This window comes from Mangifera indica, chromosome 8 (genome assembly GCF_011075055.1).
Source record: "Mangifera indica cultivar Alphonso chromosome 8, CATAS_Mindica_2.1, whole genome shotgun sequence".
NCBI lineage: Eukaryota > Viridiplantae > Streptophyta > Magnoliopsida > Sapindales > Anacardiaceae > Mangifera > Mangifera indica.
Window position 1 is genome coordinate 10,426,515 of NC_058144.1, and position 18,294 is coordinate 10,444,808.

The 18,294-nt window shown below is 30.4% G+C and overlaps 1 protein-coding gene across 3 annotated transcripts; it reads left to right on the forward strand.

Annotated features, from left to right (window-relative positions):
• The first annotated feature begins 15,220 nt into the window (after nt 1-15,220).
• On the forward strand, nt 15,221-18,159 carry LOC123224529 (alpha-dioxygenase 1-like). 3 transcript variants are annotated; one of them, XM_044648234.1, is made up of 11 exons: nt 15,290-15,334; nt 15,438-15,567; nt 15,616-15,701; nt 15,831-15,980; nt 16,081-16,217; nt 16,341-16,554; nt 16,636-16,781; nt 16,892-17,119; nt 17,233-17,435; nt 17,530-17,773; nt 17,887-18,159. In XM_044648234.1, the coding sequence occupies exons 1-11, from the start codon at nt 15,305-15,307 to the stop codon at nt 18,110-18,112; spliced, it is 1,794 nt and encodes a 597-aa protein (XP_044504169.1). In that variant the 5' UTR covers nt 15,290-15,304; the 3' UTR covers nt 18,113-18,159. The 3 variants fall into 3 exon arrangements, with proteins under 3 accessions (XP_044504168.1, XP_044504169.1, XP_044504170.1); XM_044648235.1 differs by adding an exon at nt 15,759-15,773 and having other exon boundaries at nt 15,299-15,334; nt 15,438-15,701; XM_044648233.1 differs by having other exon boundaries at nt 15,221-15,334; nt 15,438-15,701.
• The last annotated feature ends 135 nt before the right edge of the window (nt 18,160-18,294 follow it).

Consider the following 18,294-nt stretch of genomic DNA (forward strand, 5'->3'; position numbering starts at 1 on the left):
GTGGGAAATAGTCATTTGGCCTACTTAAAAAAGTGACTATTAGCTTTAGGGCACTATTCTAATAATCTACCAATTGCATTTTAGTTACTTGGTTATATGTCTAATGTCATATAAGGCTACATGCCTATTATGCTTCTATTGTGATAGAGAATTCATCAATGAGTCAGTCATATTGTCATCAATATTTACTCTTTATGCATGTGTATGATGTGCAAATGGTTTAAAGTGAATTGAAAGCCAAGGTATGAATTTTGGGGGACACACAGTCGTGTTTATAAAGGCTACGCTTGAAATGCCCAATATTTTTGGTAGAGTGTTTTAAATTAAAAATGATATAAAAAAAAGGTAATATTTTTAGAGTAGTAAAAACGTTTGGGGTAAAATAAGATTAAGCAAATGTTTAGGGGTTTAAGGAAAAATTGCCATTGCAACATTAAATAAAGCAAAAAGCCTTCAGACTTACTTTTTCGAAAGGAAAGAAAGAAAGAAAAACAGAAGCAAAGGTGAGAAAGAGAAGAAGGAAAAAGAAAAAAAAAAAAAGAAAAAGAAAAGATATGAAGAAGGAAATAGAAGAGGAATGGATAGGAAAGGAAAAAATGGTATGGAAGGAGGAGAGATTTGTAGAGAATTTCAACACCGGTTTTGGGTTTACTCAAATCTGTGAATGAGAAACAAACTTTGAATTGAAATTTTATTTTATGCAGATTTTATATTTTTATTTTAAATCTTTGACAAATGATATTATTAATTTCATGGAATCTCTTATAAGAAATAGAATGTTATGCATGTTGTTGATTTTGATTGTGGGTAACCATAGAGTGAAAGGCCACTTAATCCAATGTTGTGTATTAATATAAATTCTGAATGTTAATTTAATTAATGTTGTATATGTGGTTGGGGAGCCAAAGTTGTTTAATTTAGTTATGACTTAACTGAAATTTGGATATTTAATGTATTGATATGTTGTGTAACTATAAAGTTGGAAGATATTTAGTTCAGTCCGACGAGTGAAGGAAATCATTAAGAGTTGATTGATTTGGTGTTATGTGTAGTTGTAGAGCTAAAAGATGTTTAGTTCAGTTTTATGCGATTGAAATTGCTAAATGTTATTTGAATTTATATATTATGACATTTTATAGTTAAAGGTTTTATGATTCAGTTCCATGAAAGATTGAAATTGCTGAATAAGTTGTTTATTGATATTGCTTGTGGTCATAGGGTTGGATATTTAGTTTTGTTCTATGAGAGACTGAAATTTGCTAATATTATTTGGATTGATATTTTGTGAGGCTATACAACTAAAGGTTATATTACTCAATTTCATGGATGATTGAAATTGTTGAATAAATTATTATTAATATTATGCTTAGCTGTAAAGCTGAAGAATCTTAATTCAATAATGAATGTGACTAGGCGGTTGGCCTAATTCAGTGATAGAATGGTTATATTGTTGAATGTTATCAAATTGGTGTTGTAGCTAGATATAGAGTTAATGTAGTTAACTTAGTATAGTGAGAGCATGACTACTTGATAATGATTATTTTAAATCTATTAGTGAGTTATTGTATAATGAATATGGTATTAAAAGATGGTATCACTCAAATATTCTCGGTAAATGCATATCATGTGATAAGTTGCTTTGCCTGTGTAGTGTTTTATGTCAGATATGACAAATTTTAGTTGCTCTGTCTGTGCAGTACTTTTTGTTGGGTATGACAAATTTCAATCACTCTGCTTGTATGGTGTTTTATGCCAAGTATGACAAATTTTAGTTGCTCTGTCTGTGCAGTACTTTTTGTTGGGTATGACAAATTTCAATCACTCTGCCTGTATGGTGTTTTATGCCAAGTATGACAAATTTTAGTTGCTCTGTCTGTGTATTTATGTCAACCATGACAGATTTTAGTGCTCTGCCCTAGCAAGATTACAAGATGTTAGGTATGACAGTTTTCCTCGCTCTGCTTGTGTAGGGAATACTCACCAGGTATGACAGATTTCCCTTTAAGAATATAAGTGGTGGTGTATAACTCAAGTTATTGTTTTAGGGAGGGGTTCGTATTAAGAAAGAAATAAATATAAGTTGTTAATAATCAATTTTTCTATTTAAATATAACCTTCCCCAAGCATTTTTATCACTAGTGTGACGTTTCACGAAATTTTAATATACATAGAACCATTGACAAATTTTGTTGTCATCAGTATATTGCCAAAGGGAAAAGAAGAAAAGAAAAGTCTAGAAGTGGCTACAATTTGGTTTAGTTGTAATTGTAGCTTGAAAATTTTATTTGGAGAAATGTTATTGTAAACTTTTGGTAAAAACTCTAACAGTAATTCAAGTACGATGTTTCTTAATAAAACTAAATTATCAACAATAAATGATTTTTATTTTAGTGGTGATGGTTTGAACTTTTCTTAAATATTTAACATCTTGGTTGGTTAATGTATTATGAAACTGTTATCTATTCCTTATATATATACATTCAATTATTCTAGAATTGTTTTATAATTGTCCACTCACTGAGATTTTAGCTCACTCTTATAGAAATTTCCCCTTTAGGACATCTCCAGGGTCGTGACTCCACTCAAGGTTGTGCCACGATAGAACATCTTTCATTGGTGTCGTATCTGTTATGTATGTGGATCTTGTGAACTTATGCAAAAATTGAATAGCTAGAGGCCTAACAAAAAGTTATTCTCATGTTGAATGGAAATTAAGATGTATTTATATATGTGTGTATGTGTGTTTTATAGAATATTTGAGCAGCTTTACAAGATACGTCTCGGCCTCCTAAGCCTCATAAGAGTATTATGATATTACGAGTTTAGCGGGTCAAGATGGGCCATGTCAACGCTTGTGTGTCACTACCATGTCAACTAGAGAAAGTGATTCTGCATAAATTTTGAATTAAATGATACATGATCGTGTATGGTGAGTACACACCCACATATAATGTTATGTAGTTTCAATTTTTAAAAGACGTGATGACAACGTTTTAAATATTTCAATCCCTATCCAAAAGCTTGAATTTGTAAAAAATGAGAGAGAAAGTTTTGACCTTGATCACCTAAATTTATGGTGGCAGTTCTTATGATTGATTTTCGATGCTATGGTGAGAGAAAAGAAAAAGAGAAGAAGACTTGTTGAACATTTCCAGTTTTGTGTTTTTGGCCGAGGTAAGTAGGATTTCTCCACACTTCCTCTTTTATACTTATATTAATGGATTGAAGGTTAGCCCCATCACCAAGAATTATGTTTATACAACCATATGATTGATCTTTATGTTATGATGGGTTGATTGAATGAAATATTGAGAATTAAACAATTTTAAGCATAATTCAAAGAGTAATAGATCATGTAATGGCTCAAAGACTTAATATTGATGATTCTTATGCTTTATTTTATGTTGTATGATAACTAGAATAACTGAGTATTTGTTGCAACTATAGTCTTGGCGATTTGCATTGATAATGAATTTTATAAGTGTTGACATTGCATGTTATGATGGAAGTTATGAGTTTAAGTTACTGCTAATTGTTTTTTATATTAGAATATGTTTATACAAATTATAGATCATTTGACAAGATTATAAGTGTTTCTTTTATGTGTACAATTGCGTTAAGGTGGCAAAAAAGGCATAAAAGGTCGATAAAATGTAAAATTAGGTCGATGAAATGTAAAATTAAGTTAACTCATCTAATTTTTGGGTTCGACACATAATCGAGTGTTATGAGACACACGCTCGTGTGCGTGAACTCCATAATTAGGTTGAGTTTCTCTGGTGTTTTGACAATCATTAGACATCGTTGATAATTGAATGGTCAATTAGGGCAAAAAGGTTACTTGTGTATGATTTTAGCAAGACTATGTATGGGGTGAATTGACCTTACATACCTGTGTTAGCAAGATATACCCCAGTGTATATAATAAATGTTACGTGAGGAGAGGTCACAAGCAAGAAGGCTGTGTATGTCAGAAAAAGGATACATCCCCATGTAAGAAGGGTAGAAGAAAGAAAAGAGAAAAGGAACTAGGCTAAAGATTGAGGGGTTGTCCTAAGAGAAAGTATAAAGATTATTGGAATGTAATAGTACCTTATATGCCTAAGGGATGAAATTTTAGCAAGGCATGAAATATGCTTTAGGTGAAAACGAGAATGAGTCCGAGCTGACTTAAGGCTTGAGATGCAAGCATGCTAGACATCATTAGATCGTTATGAGGGGATATCATAAGTACACATTTCCTACACCACACGTAGTTGGACATGCCTATAATAGGACACCATACTCGCAGTAGGGTACGTACTTGCAATAGAGATCAATTGACATAAATAAAGAGATAACTCACACAATCAAGGTATCAAATCCTTGTGTTCAATCCAGTCTGATCAACTTAGTAAAAAACTACAAATATAGTTTTCAAATGATAATGCTTTTATTGAGAGATACTATAATCATGTTAGATAGGAACTCGGGGTGTGGTTCCTTAGTGACCTGATGGGACATAATTCGACCCAAGAGTTATGTGATGTAGCCTAGACATTCCCTAGAGTTTAGAATGAGTACAAGACAAGATATAGGACCCAACATAATGTTAATGAGAGTTCAAGGTTTGACTCTGGATGATAGAAATAACATGGGTCAAGATAATGACATTTTAGAGATTATGTAAAAGTTAACAATAGAATCTCTTACTTATTGAGTGTTTTATCACTCACTCTCATACTTTTATATATGTAGGTCCAGATGATTGTAACAACTGTGGGACGAGTGATGATCTGTTGGCATAGAGATGATAAGGGCATTTTCATAATTTTCTTGATGTTGTCAGTTTGTATTCCTTTCTTTTTATTTTTTGTATTTGGGTACACCTTTACATTACTTTAAAATTTTTTTTTTTATATTTAGACATCTTTTTGATGCTTTCGACTTATATGTTTTAAAGGGTATTTTTGTAATTTTGAATGATTAATAAGTGATGTTTTGTTTAAAGATTTTATGAGACTAATTATGCGATTTTTGAAATAAATGCATACTCAAATGGTCTAATTGGTGACATCTTTCTCTAGAGGATAATATTTCTGAAGGGGGTGTTACAATCGTTTAAGTATATGTTTGGATCATTGGTAAGACCATGACTCCTTTGCTTGTGTTATTGTTCTGTTGTTGTTGTAATAGAACTCTATAAGATTTGTTATAGATAGAACCATGTGAAGTTTAATCATGACAATTTTGATCCATATGACAAGACAATGTACTCAAACTCAATCGTAAAATAAGCCATAATACTTGGAGCCATTCCAATTGATTGTCTTACCATTTAAACAAAACATAAATCTCAATTGGAAATAGACATCACTTTATCCTTTTACAATGAGTTAAAAATCTCCTTTATAAACTAAGTACATATCTTTACTCCTTTTTAGGTATTCAAATATGTTCTTGACAGTTGTACATGGGTGTTCACTTGAATTAGACTGATATCACAAGTATAATCTAAGTAGACTTCATCATTGCAATTGACGAAAAAGTTTCGTTATAGTTTATGTCACATTTCTTAGTGAAACCTCTGACAACTAGTTGTGCCCTTAGTTATGGTAATATCAAAACTACAGACATTTTAAGAATAACCACTTAATGTGGACATAAGGTTATCACCATTATGTGTTATACATTGATCCCTTCACCTTGTTACAGTTTAACTATTCTTAAAATAATTATTTTAATTTGTAAAATAATAAAAGATAATGAAATATCATATTTATTAATTAAAATATCAAAGATTATATAAATTACAATGTACTACCTTAACCGTCCTTTTATTTTCTTCTTGGTTCCTTTATTTTTTTCGATTCTCCTTTTCTTTTTCGTCCACCATTTTCTACCTCCTAATTTCTTCCAACATTTTTTTTTTTATCGAATCTACCACAACCACAACTTTGCATGAACAACATAATGGAGGGAAAGAAAGGAAAGAAAAAAAGAAGAAAATGAGTAAGAAATGAAAAAAGTCAAAAGACCGCTTACTCTTACTCATTTCATAGATCTCAAATAATGTAAGGGTTTTAGAGGGTTATTCATTTTTCTTTTTCAAGTTTAGAGAGATAAGATAATTATAAAAGTGCATTATTACCCAAAACTTATGAAATTTTGAGACAAAAGACCAACAAACTATGTATAATTTTCTCTTATTTCTTAATTACATAAATGGTAATTGAGAAAAAGTAATTAGAAATGCTTTTTGTATCATATATATTTTGAAAGTAATTTATTACATACTCCAGTGAAAGCTAAAGCCATATTTCCCCTGCCCATTAACATATAATTAGTGATATTTCAATTTAAACTATGCAGAGACGGAATGAGGATTTACGTGTAAGCAAGATTAAGATGAATTCAAATCAAATTTTACTTAACTTGAATTTCGCTTAGGCGCAGCTTGGCATAATGGAAGTTTAAGTGTGAACTTGAATGGTAGCCCAAGTTTAATATGCCGAGTGATACGCTAACTTGGTTTGTATGGGCTTGGTGCTGTAGAAACAAGCTTAAGCCCATACAAACCAAATATATGTATTACTTATTAAAAAGTACCATATAAACAATGTTGGAAAAATATTAATATTTACCATATATCTTCCAATTATTTCTTATAGATTATTTAATTTTAATGACACTTTTAAAAGAGTTGTTTCTGCTATAATAATTCAATCTCACATTATTTATTTTAAGTAATTAATCCCAATTTAGAATATAAAGTTAATCGTAATATATCTTTGAGATGTACATCTAGCTAGTTGTAGTTCCAATCCCTTAATGACAAAGATGATCAAGTTGTGGGTTTTTAATTTCCTGTTTCAGATGTGAATTCTTCTAAATAATGAATCCTGATTTTATTGTTTTTACGAATTTGGGAGCAGTAATGGTCTTCAATTTTAACATTTTTATGCGATATACATGGAAATTCGGTTCATTATTTTTCCACTTCTTGTTCCAAGCGTGTATTCTTCTTATTAATGAAACCTAGAAACTTAATTAATACGTCTCTCCCTCCCGATCCCACCGGACCCACCCTTGTCTTCTTCTCAATTGTCTCTTTTCTGTCATAGTTTTAAGGGAAATTAAAATTTTTACACTTACTTGGGCTTACGTATATATTTATAGAAAATTAAAATTTTTATCATTGTTTGAGCCTACATATACATTTATATCACAATTTTTAAACACTAAATATTTTTACCACTTTATATGATAGGATGCCTAAATTATCTTTATCTTTAATCTTGAGAAACTAAAACAAAGTTTACAGTTAATGCACTATAGAGAGAGAATATGTATAAATATTTAATATCAGTATTTGAAATAAGATTTATATATGTGTTAGATAAAATCAACTGAATTTAAAATTGTTGAGTTTAAATTTTTTAGATTAAATATACAAAAATTATAAACTTAGTTGATCTTATCTGCCGAAATTTTGGTTGGCGTCAATCTCATATTAAAGTAGCACATGAAAAAATAATCCAAGAAACCACCCATGAAGAGCATGCACTGAAGTATTTGGTGTTGAATATGCAACGAATACATCAATATATATATATATCCCAAGAATCAAAACAAAAATGAATTGGATATTCACGTGAGCTTGGATGGAATAATTTTAAAATTTTCAGAAGCTCGTAGGGAATAACTTGACTTGCAGAGGAGAGATAATGTAATGATTTGTGCAACAGTATTCATGTGAAGTAAAATTTCATCTTTAGCATATATATATAACATAAATATATTCATCTTTAGCACATCTATTTTAAATATACCATAAAAGAGAGATCTATATTTAGCACAAATTTGCATGAAAAAAATTCAGTGAGCAATCGGCCGACCAAACTTGTTGGATTTGTAGAGGCGAAATAATGGTAGGACAACAGGTGATGTTTTCTTATAAAACAGAAGCATAAATGTATTGTATCATACCAAAATTAATTCAATTTGAATTTCACGTAAATCAATTCAATTTAATTATATTGGAATCCAATTAAGTAATTTAAAATATTGTTAAATACTGTAATTTTAATAATATTGTTAATTAGTCAATTGTTGCAATTTTAAAAATGAAAAAAATGTCAAGAAACTGATTTTGGTTAAGAAAGTTATTTTGGGAGGGGGGTTGGCTTTATTGTCTGAAATTTTGCTTAAAGGGGTGGCGTCGCCAACCCCTTTATGTAAATTTAAGCCAACCTTTTTATCTAAATTTAAGGGGTTGGCATTAAGGGGTTGGCCTTTATTTTTGGCTTAAAGTCATATACCTTTATTTTGATTTTATTTAATTTTTATTTAAATAAATAAATATATTTTCTTAGAAATATTTCTTGTTAAAATAAATATTATTTTGTTAAATAATAAATATTTCTAGGCAAAGTTTATATACTATAGACAGTAACCATCGATAAACAATAACTTTAAAAAACTTTCCAAACTTAAATTTGTGTATTCTATAACCATCAATACATACAATATTAAATAATTAAAATAATATGAAATAACAGTATTAAACAACATGAAATTGAGTGGAATGGAAGGAGAAAAAACAATGCTGGGTGTTGGCGTCGCCAACACCTGTCCGAAATGGGTTGGCGACCCAAACCTATTTTTGTCTGGAAATTTTTTAGAAATAAATTTTTGTATTTTATAACCATTAGTATAATATTAAACAACTTTAAACAATAAAAATTGCATGAATTAACAATATTAAACAATATGAAATTGAGTGGAGTGGAAGAAAGTGCGAAAAATATCAGTTGGGGTGTTGGTGAAGCCAAGCCCTAGGTTGGCGATGCCAACCCGTTCTTCATTTGGAAAATTTTCAGACCATAATTTTTGTATTTTTTTACCATCAATACAACATTAAATAACATTATAACAACTTTGAACAATAAAAACAACATGAAGTAACAACATTAAATAATCTAACAATATGAAATCACAACCAAATTAAATTTCACATGAAGTCATGAATATGAATCTACCATATATTATTTGGTTTTCAATTATTTATAAAGAAAACACATAAAATATGAACTTGAATCAAGACTGACCTGAATATGAATGATTTTGTTGTGAAATCTTTGCAATAAATATTAATTCTTTAAATAAATCTACCAATTTTCGTCTCTCCTCTCTTATGTCCAATTTTAATCCTTTATAAGGGCTTTCTCACTAGTTTTACTGTTTAATCACATGTGTTTTCTATTGAAGAAGTGTTTTTCCCATGCTGCAGAGATTCTTTCCTCATTGGAAGGCTGAAGAAAAAGATTCTCTTTTTCTGCATGCAGGAGTTACATCAACTAAGGTATTTTGGAAAAATGAAATACTGTTGTAGTATTTTTGTTTAGACTTTGAGATGAGTGCTATATATGTATACACGGTTAAAAAAAAAGGTAAAAATTTCAATTTCCCTACATTTATATCATACTTTTTACACTCTAAACATTTTTACCGTTTTATATGATAGAATGTCTAATTACCTTTATCTTCAATCTTGAGAAACCAGAACAAAGTTTGTAATATTACTTTCTTTTAATGCACTGTAGAGAGAGAATATGTATAGATAGTTAATATCAGTATTTAAAACAAATTTATATATATGTGTTAGATAAGATCAAGTGAATTTAAAATTGTTAAATTTAAATTTTTTAAATTAAATATACAAAAATTATAAACTCAGTTAAGTAATTCAATCTTAATTATACGTACATCAGTTTAATTTAATTCTATTTCAATTTAATTAAGTAAATCAAAATATTGTTGCATATTGTAATTTTGACAATATTATTAATTAGTTAATTATTACAATTTTAAAATTAAAAAAATGTTAAAAAACTGATTTTGGCTGGATTGTGGGGTTGGCGGCGCAAATCCCATGGAGTTGGCGGCGCCAGCATGCCAACCACTTTTAATTAAACTGAGGTTGAAGACATCGTGAGGGTGTAATTACTAATTTTTAAAGCTTTGGGTGTTGATAATTTTTTGTTGAATGACATCATTTTGGTAGAGATTGATGACATGACATTGGTGTGTTTGCTATGCATATTTTGGAAGATTGCCGATTTGGTTGTAACGATGATGATAATGTGAAAAGGTTGTAATTGCAATTTTTTAGAATTTGGGTTTGTTTATGATGTACAAACATTTGATACACAATCTTTTATACAAATGATACTTTTAAAATATATTCTGTAATTTTGAATTAAATATAAACTAAAACATATGATTAATACTATGTTTACCTGGTTTTTAATATTGAACTGGGTGTTTAAATAATGTATTATTATGTGGTTGAGTGTTATTTTATCATCGATGTAAAATCTTTTAATTATATGATGACATGTCATATAGATATCCAATTAAATACTTAATATTCAGAGCATATAGTTGAAACATATTATATGTCAACTATATAGTTGGTCACACCAATTAGTAGATAATATTTAAATAAAAAGGCCACATAGTTATTTCCCACCCAACATTTAATGAAATGACAAATTCTCACACTTCAAATTTAAAAAAACTAATTTTTAGCTCGTGTATTAAAGCCAACTATTAATTTTAATTAGTCAAATACATTTTGTGTTATTTCAGTCAAATATCATAATAATTCTATCGAATAAAATTGTGTGTAATATTTTAATGGTGTAGATGTTTTATTTTTAAATTTACTAGAGACAAATGAATATATTCCCCTATCTTATTTAATATATTATCATATTTACCCTCATATATTTAAAAAATATATTAAAATCTCAATAATTTATAATATAATATTTATATCCTTAATTTGTTCATTCTGTTCAGTTATTTGGAGTATAACTATCATTTTTGAAATTATTGATGGGTAAATTAAAAATTCAAATTAAAAAAAACCCAAACTTTTACAAAGTTCAAACCCTTTATAAAATTCATTAACACCTATATAATATAGTTTACCCCAACCATACTATTATACTCATCGACACTTCTATTTATATTTGTACTTGTAATGTTTTTATTATTTTTAATCAAAATAATTATAAACTATAAATTTTAGGGGTAAAGTGTTATTTAGCTTGAGGGTTTTCTAGTCTTTAAAACAATTTTATTAAAAAATTAACAAAATTTGCAAACAAATTTAACTAATGGGTGGGAAATAAAGGGACATACACTGTAACACCAACAAGTACGTATTGAGGGTATTTTAGTCTTTTTGCCTATATTCATATGTATGTGTATGGTTATGGTTGAGTTGAGATGTAAATAAGTGGAGTGTTACAATTTTAAGGGGATGTACGATAGTACATGGAGGATCTATGTTCATTCATTGTTTGCCATATCAACCAAATGGATAATGTACCATGTTGGATATTTTAAAAGTGGTGCATGACTATGTATATCAAGCATGCGCGCTTGTGCATGACATTTCACTAATAAAGTTTATATAAGACACATTATATGTGATTTTGGGTATATTATCTTAGAACGTTGTTGTGCATTCTTATCCTTCTAGAAAGAGAGTCTGTGTGTTTTGGCACGTTTGTTGTAATTTTTGGTGAGCTTCTCCCAATGAGCCTACAATAAAAAGAGAGAAAAGAAGGAGAAGGATATTTTCGGCATCAAATTGTTTGTTTGAAGAAGAAACCAGTAAGTAGAGCCATTCCCTTTGTTGATCGAGATTAGTGAATATATATTTAAAATATATGGTTTATTTTGTAAAAGTTATATGGTTGTATGCTTCAGGAAGGTTGATCATGTTGAATAATGGCAATGAAAATATAGTTTATGTTAGAAAGTGTGTTGTGTGGCCTTGATCTTCATGAATTATGTGATGGTTACATACATACATCCATACATATATATACATCCATACACACACACACACACACACACACACACACACACACACACACACACACATATATATATATATATATATATATATATATATATATATATATATATATATATATATATATATATATATATACACATATACATATATGAATTAGATTGTGTTGATAAAATAATGATAGACATTAAGTTATGTGTAAAGACATTGCATGTTAGGGTGGGAGATTTTATATCTTGATGATATGCTATAATGATCTTTGAGTTAGGAACATCTGTCCATTTATGGCCTTTAAGGAGTTATAGACACGCTGAGTTATGGAATGAATACTGGAATTCGAGTGGAAACCAATAAGGTGCAAAAATAAGTTTGGAATTTTGCATTCTAAACATCATGCACGATTGTACTAAAGATAGACACAACTGTTTTAATAAATATAAAATAATTAACTATATTTTTACAATTACAATTGATAGTGCCAAAATTAATGATAGAGTAGTTAAGGTAACGACAAATCATTTAAATTTATCGGTTTGCTGACAAATTATTTTATAATAGGTGTGCTATGAGTTTAATAACACAAGATGATATGAGTTTGGCAAAATGTCACGTAAGTGCATTTAGACATATCATCATTTACATTTCCTCATCTCCGACATGTATACAAAACATATCTTCAAATGTGTAGACAAATGGGCTTAAGACATAAAAAAATTAAAAATGAATGTTAAAACTAGGTAAAATTTAATGTATCTCTTGTTGAAATCATGTGAAAAATATAAAATAACTATAACATAATTTTTTAATACACAACCAAAAGATCCTAAAACAATTTTTTTTTTTAACTAAGTATGATTGGGACATTACCAATGTTATAATGAACATGTTAGAACCCATTTATAAGGTCACTGATCAATGGTCAAGTTTTATTTTTAATTAATATAATTCTCATAATGTTTTTGAGACATTGCAAGATAAATTGAAGAGAAGTTCATAAAACATTGCAAAGAAACACCTTTGCTATTTGTTGTAGCAACCATTTTAGACCATACGACAAAATTATCAGAAGTACAAAATTTATTAGAAATTATAAGTGAAAAGTTGTTAAAACCTTTAATTAACATAATAGATGATATTTAAGAATTTTTACTTGAAATATATATAATTTACGAAATTAAATATGGAAAGACGTCACAAACTTCTAAACCACATATATGTTCAAGTAGCTTCTCTAAAGATATATTCCATATATGACCTATTCTATGCTAAAGTAAGCAATAAATAAGCCAAGGTTTCAATTATAGTGGATTTTATAATTTTATTAATTTTGATTATTATCCTAAAATTATGAATCAAGAAGGTGACTCTTTTGATGTTCTAACATGGTGAAAAAAACATTAAAGCAAATATCTTGTGTTTTTTGTATAACATGTGACCTACTAACACCAACTGTAGCATCAAAATCAACTTTTATTGTGGGTGGATGTTTATTGGATGATAAATGATCAAACTTAAATTTTAATATGGTCGAGATAATAATGTTCATGAAAGATTAGGTGAATGCAAAATTCAAGTTGCAAAATCGGGTAACATAGGATATTTTTGAAGAATTCAAAAACTTGAATGAAGATAATAAAAATTAGCAAATAGTTGTAACTCTAATAATCTTTTGTAAGAAAGAATTTGAACTTGCATATTTTGTAATTGAATTTATTTTTATTATGCCTGATCTTGTTTTTTGTTCAATTGTGTAACCATAGTATGATTCTTACATGAGTGTGGGATTTTTAAAAATATTTTCAAGGTACTGACCTTGCAACCAATAATTTGAAAGTCAATGTAAATTATTTAAATTTAATTATATATTAAAATATTTAAAATGATCATTAAAAAAAAATTAATGGTTAACCTACCAAAAGAGTATGGACAAACCATTAAAGGCCCAACACAACACGCCCTAGGAGGCCTTAGGTCGGCCTACAAGCCTTCATTGGTAAGCAAGCTGACCTGACTGTTATAGTAGCTAGCCTAGGCAAAACCCAACCCGACCCGACACAATCTCTCAATGCCTCTAGATCTTTGACAACGGTAGGGTGTTAGAGAGTAATTGCTATTATTTCTTTCCCCAATGTAAGGGAGGCAAGGTAATTAGAAAAGTCTATCACTAACCAAAAGTTGTAAAATTTTGAAACAAAATATGGATAAACTATGTATAATTTTCTCTTATTTCCTAATTATAGAGAGGATAACTGAGATGAGTAATTAGAATTGCTTTTTGAATCAATCTATTTTGAAGATAACTTATTATCTACCCTACTGAAAGTTGAAGACATATTTTCGCTGACCATTAACATATAATCAGTGATACTTTTGTTTAAACTACATAAAGATGAAATTTGGACTTATATGTAAGCAAGATTAAGATGAATATGAAGTCATTCGTGCTGTTACATTATTTTAAGTAATTAATCCCAACTCAGAATATGAAGTCATTCGTAGTATATTTTCGAGGTGTACATCCAGCTGTAGCTCCAATCCCTGAAAACAAAGATTATCAATCCCGCATCAAATTGTAATTAACCATTAATTATCCGTTTTGCGTTTTTAATTTCTTGCTTCAGGTATGAATTCTTCTCAACAATGAAACCCGACTATAATGTGCCTATGAATGTGGGAGCAGTAAGGCTCTTCACTTTTAGCATTTTTATGTGATATACATGGAAATCAGATTCATTATTTTTCCGCATCCTGTTCCAAGAGTGTGTTCTTCTAATTAATCAAACTTAAAAACTTAATAAATGTGTCTCACCGGACCCGCCCTTGTCTTTTTCTCAATTGTCCCTTTTTTATCTTAGTTTTGAAGTTGACATATTATTTTAATTTATGCCATTCAATTTTTAATTAGAATTTTTAGTGAGATGTAAAGGTGGACAGTATGCACAACCATATTTTATCTTTTGTCAGACATGCATATTGTTTTGTTTAAGAAGAAAAAGGTGAGGTAAGATGGGATTGGTCTTATTATATATCCAATAATGTTAAGTATACATTAAATTATGTAAACCTAACAATTATAAATATTAAACGAATACATATAGAAGAATTCATTCACTTAAAAAATTAATTAATTATCATTTCATTATGCATCTTGACATCGGCCATCCACAGTCAATTCTGCAACAGTTGTGCATTGCATGAGCGCCTAACTCCTCTTTGGAGCCTTGCGCTTGTATGAGCGCCTATAATACTTACACACATGAACAATAATTTTCAAGCAGTACCTAAAAATTAACTTTGTTTCAAGTAATGGCTTTCATCAAGTTTCTCCTTTTGATGCCGCTCCTCTTTATGCTTCTAGCTTTCATCAGGTCTCTCTTCTTGTCGTCTCTGCATCATTTCATACGCAAAGACTTCCATGAGATTGTCTCCCGAATGACTCTCCTAGATAAATTTCTCTTCCTTGTAATATATCCCTCCAATTTCAATATTTAAAATTTTAAGTTATTATTACTGTAATTTCCATCTCAAATTGACATTCTTACTATTAAATATTATTGTCGTACAGATTGTGCATTCCATTGATAAGCGGGGAATGTGGCATCGTTTACCAGTGTTCTTAGGCCTATTTTATCTTGAACTACGTCGACACCTCAACCAGCGCTATAACTTGTTCCACGTCGGTAAAACTCCAATCGGTGATACGTTCCGTCCTGAGGATTTTCCTTACAGGACGGAAGATGGAGAATATAATGATCCCATGAATGCAATAACCGGCAGCCAAGGAACTTTCTTTGGCAGGAATATTCTCCCCGTTGATCAGGAAAAAGAGGTGATATTTCTTTATTCTCTCATAGTCGTTATTTATTTCTAGCGGAAATCAAAGTAGTGGTATTGTAAACAAGTCAACATGATAGCATAATTAGATTAACTTGATTTTAATGATCACAACATTGTTCAGCTACTTAAACCAGATCCAATGGTGGTCGCCACGAAACTTCTAGCAAGAAGAAGTTTCGTCGACCCAGGAAAGCAGTTCAACATGATAGCAACTTCTTGGATCCAGTTTATGATACATGATTGGATTGACCACATGGAGGATACCAATCAGGTAATTATTTTGTATGTTTTGCAGGATATAATGCAAGCTTCCATTTAGAAATATATTGACGATTAATTATTTCACTGGCAAAAATAACATTATATTGCAGATGGAGCTGAAAGCACCCGCTGAAATTGCGAGTCAATGCCCTCTTAAAACTTTCAAGTTCTACAAGACAAAGGAAGAACTAACCGAATCTGATTCTGAAATCAAAAGAGGTCATATAAATATTCGAACACCTTGGTGGTAAGAGATTAATTCATAAATTAATGAACCAAGCATCTCTAAAGCTTCTTAAGCTAATTACAATATTGAATTGGCCTAAAATAATTAAATACGATATAAAAATTATTCATGGTGAACTTGAAGGGATGGAAGTTCTATATACGGAAACAACGCAGAGGGATTGAAAAGAGTGAGGACTTACAAAGACGGGAAGCTTAAAATATCAGAAGATGGTCTTCTTCTTCACGACGATAATGGAATTTCTGTGACAGGAGATGTTCGCAATAGCTGGGCAGGTGTCTCAACATTGCAGGCTCTATTCGTTAAAGAACACAATGCAGTTTGTGACGCCCTCAAGGTATGAATTTTACATGCATGCAGAAATATACTTATTTATTAATTTAATTAATTAATTTATATTTTTCGTGGATATTTTCAGAAAGAATATCCTCATTTTGACGATAAAGAGCTTTATCGCCATGCTAGGCTAGTAACTTCGGCTGTAATTGCAAAGATCCATACAATTGATTGGACAGTGGAGCTCCTCAAAACTAATACTCTACTTGCCGGGATGCGAGCAAACTGGTAGCTAGCTAGATATATAATTAACAATTCTTTGCATTCATTTGTGATCAAGATGCATATATGATTCAGTTTGATGGCTATAATTAATTGTTTTGATGTATTAATTTCAGGTATGGATTATTGGGGAAGAAATTTAAGGACAAATTTGGACATGTTGGGGGATCCATATTAAGTGGATTGGTTGGCTTAAAGAAGCCTCAATATCACGGTGTTCCATATTCATTGACGGAGGAGTTTGTCAGCGTCTATCGCCTCCACTCTCTTCTACCAGATGAATTTGAAGTCAGGGATCTCAAGGCTGAACCAGTAGCAAACAAGTGTCTACCCGTGATTTTAAAGTAAATCATTCTGCCATCTAGGCTTCTATGTCTTTTTTTTTTTCAATTGTTCGTTAATATTATTATTTTTACTTTTACCAATACAATTTTTTGTGGCTTGACTAAAATAAAAGGATACCAATGGCAAATATGGTTGGGCTTAAGGGAGAAACATTTTTATCAGGAATTGGATTCGAAAAGCAAATTGTTTCAATGGGTCACCAAGCTTCTGGCGCCTTAGAGCTTTGGAACTATCCCGTGTGGATGAGGGACCTTATAGTACAAAATGTGGACGGCAAAGACAGGGTTGATCACGTGGACATGATAGCTCTTGAAGGTGAAATTATCATATCACCGCTTTTACCTCATCGTTTGACTGTGTATGTGCAATTTGGAGTGGAGCTGACTATTGAGTTGGTGTATAATTGCAGTTTACAGGGACAGGGAGAGAAAAGTTGCGAGGTACAATCAATTCCGCAGAGCCTTATTATTGCTTCCCATCTCCAAATGGGAAGATCTAACAGATGATCAGGAAAAGGTTCAAGTTCTCCGTGAAGTTTATGGCGATGATGTTGAAGAGCTTGATCTGCTAGTAGGCCTCATGGCCGAGAAAAAGATCAAGGGTTTCGCCATTAGTGAGACTGCATTCGTAATTTTCCTGGTGATGGCTTCCAGGTTAAAAAAAAGAAACTTGTGAATTTCCTCAAAGTTCTAATCACACGTCTTTGTGTAATATATAAAGTTAGTTCCTTATGAGATTTCATTTGGATTATGGTTTTGTCTTGTAGGAGACTTGAAGCTGACAGATTTTTTACAAGCTATTTCAATGAAAAAACATATACTGCGAAAGGATTGCAATGGGTGAATAACACAGAGAGCCTTAAAGATGTATTAGACCGCCATTATCCGGAAATTACAAAGAAATGGATGAACTCAACAAGCGCATTTTCTGTTTGGGACTCACCACCAAATGCCCACAATCCTATCCCTCTCTACCTTCGTATGCCATATTGAAACTTTATGTTTATGCTCAATTGATGAATAATTGTTTTGTTCAACAAAACGGGTGTTTGTTAGGTGTGTTTTTTGTCTTTGAAGTGCATCTCCTGAGAGATATTTGTCGTCGTTTTGAGTTATGCTACAGGAATAAATTTGATTTTTAGAATGTATGTTGTCTACGTTGAAACGTATTTAAT

Bases quoted from the DNA above. Each gene is read 5' to 3' on its own strand.
- LOC123224529 (XM_044648233.1), top strand. From the start codon at position 15,221: ATGCTTCTAGCTTTCATCAGGTCTCTCTTCTTGTCGTCTCTGCATCAT. The intron at 16,782-16,891 runs GTAGCTAGCTAG...TATTAATTTCAG, and splicing joins GCCGGGATGCGAGCAAACTG to GTATGGATTATTGGGGAAGA. The intron at 17,774-17,886 runs GTTAAAAAAAAG...TTTGTCTTGTAG, and splicing joins TTCCTGGTGATGGCTTCCAG to GAGACTTGAAGCTGACAGAT.